The sequence below is a fragment of the Eimeria mitis genome, genomic scaffold, assembly GCF_000499745.2.
Source record: "Eimeria mitis Houghton genomic scaffold, Emh_scaff1477, whole genome shotgun sequence".
NCBI lineage: Eukaryota > Apicomplexa > Conoidasida > Eucoccidiorida > Eimeriidae > Eimeria > Eimeria mitis.
The window spans coordinates 11,035-12,268 of NW_013569410.1; the positions used below are offsets into that span (position 1 = coordinate 11,035).

Sequence of the window (1,234 nt, forward strand, 5' to 3'; positions counted from 1 at the left end):
ATGCTCACAGCAGAAAGCAACACTGGAAAGGCTGCTCTAAATACTACAGAGGGAGAATCCTCTGCTTCTGATGGTGAGCCTGCTAAAGAAGAAGAAGAAAGCGGCACGGAAGAGCCCCCAGAGGAGAGAGATTCTGCTGCGAATGAAGGAGGAGAGGCGAAAGAGGAGAAAGACGACGGTGGGTCTTTGTGTGTGATCGGTGGTTGTTAGCGGCCCTATCTATGTGACACATGCAGAATGCAAGCAAGAAGAAAAGGAGCTGGACAAAGCACAAGAAAAAATAGAAAAAGCACAGGAAGAGCTCAACAAACTACAGATACACGAAGAAGCTGCTGAGGCGAAGGAGCTAGAGAAACGAGCAGATGCGATTGCACAAACAGAGGCAGAAGAAGAAGAGGATGAAAAACTCAGCGAAGAGAAGTAGTTGCAACCTACAGAAGATAAACACTGTTATGTGTGGCGCATGCACAGCACACAAACTGTGTATTTCAAGGGCTTTCTGGGGCTAGGAGTTCCTCAGAGCCTTCTAAACAATAGCAACACTAAACCCTAAACCCTAAACCCTCAGCACAACACAGACATCAACGCGAGCAGGTACACTCCGCCGCTAAACCCAGAACATCTATCCACGAAAGTTTCTTAGTTTTGTATCTCTTAAAAGCATAGAAACCCCCTGAAATATATAAAAGTTTTGTTTCGTTTCGTTCCCCCCCACCCCCTCTGTGCTGACCACCGCAACGGCGTCTCTTGCATATGCTTTGCGCTTTCTGCTGAAAGCGTTCGGGTTTCTGAGACATATGGTGGCACGAAAGGTTAAAAAATGCATTAAAAAAGCATAAAATAAATTAATTAATTCATAGAAATATATATTAAATAATATTTAGAGTTGTTTAATATGCATTCATTTCTTTGTTTCTGAAGGCTTGTGCAGCTTCCCGTTCGTTACCACTGGGGCAGCAGCGACTCGGCAGTGGCACGGCCTTGAGCGCATGCAGTGAGAAAAAATGTTCAAAAAGGTTCGTTTGTTTAGTTTTTTATGTTTAAAAACAAAATTATATTGAGAATATTTATTTTTTATAAATACACAGGCGTCAGGTGAAGCCACACACACACAGTTCAAGTTTGAATCCTGTCGTCGTTGGCCAGACAGCCGAATCCAGAGTGGGAGGATGAGGGTTTTCTCGGTATAATTTGCCTTGTGAAACCGAAATAAATATTATTAATTGATTTAATT

At 42.9% G+C, this 1,234-nt stretch overlaps 1 protein-coding gene across 1 annotated transcript in view; it reads left to right on the top strand.

Annotated features, from left to right (window-relative positions):
* The window catches only part of EMH_0037850 (uncharacterized protein), a gene marked incomplete at both ends in the record, with an annotated part of 921 nt that extends 497 nt beyond the window's left edge, over positions 1-424 (top strand). Inside the window, 2 exons of the mRNA XM_013495220.1 lie at positions 11-178; positions 237-424. Of these exons, the coding sequence (XP_013350674.1) occupies positions 11-178; positions 237-424 (356 nt within the window). The remainder of the gene's footprint in view (positions 1-10; positions 179-236) is intronic.
* Positions 425-1,234: the final 810 nt, after the last annotated feature.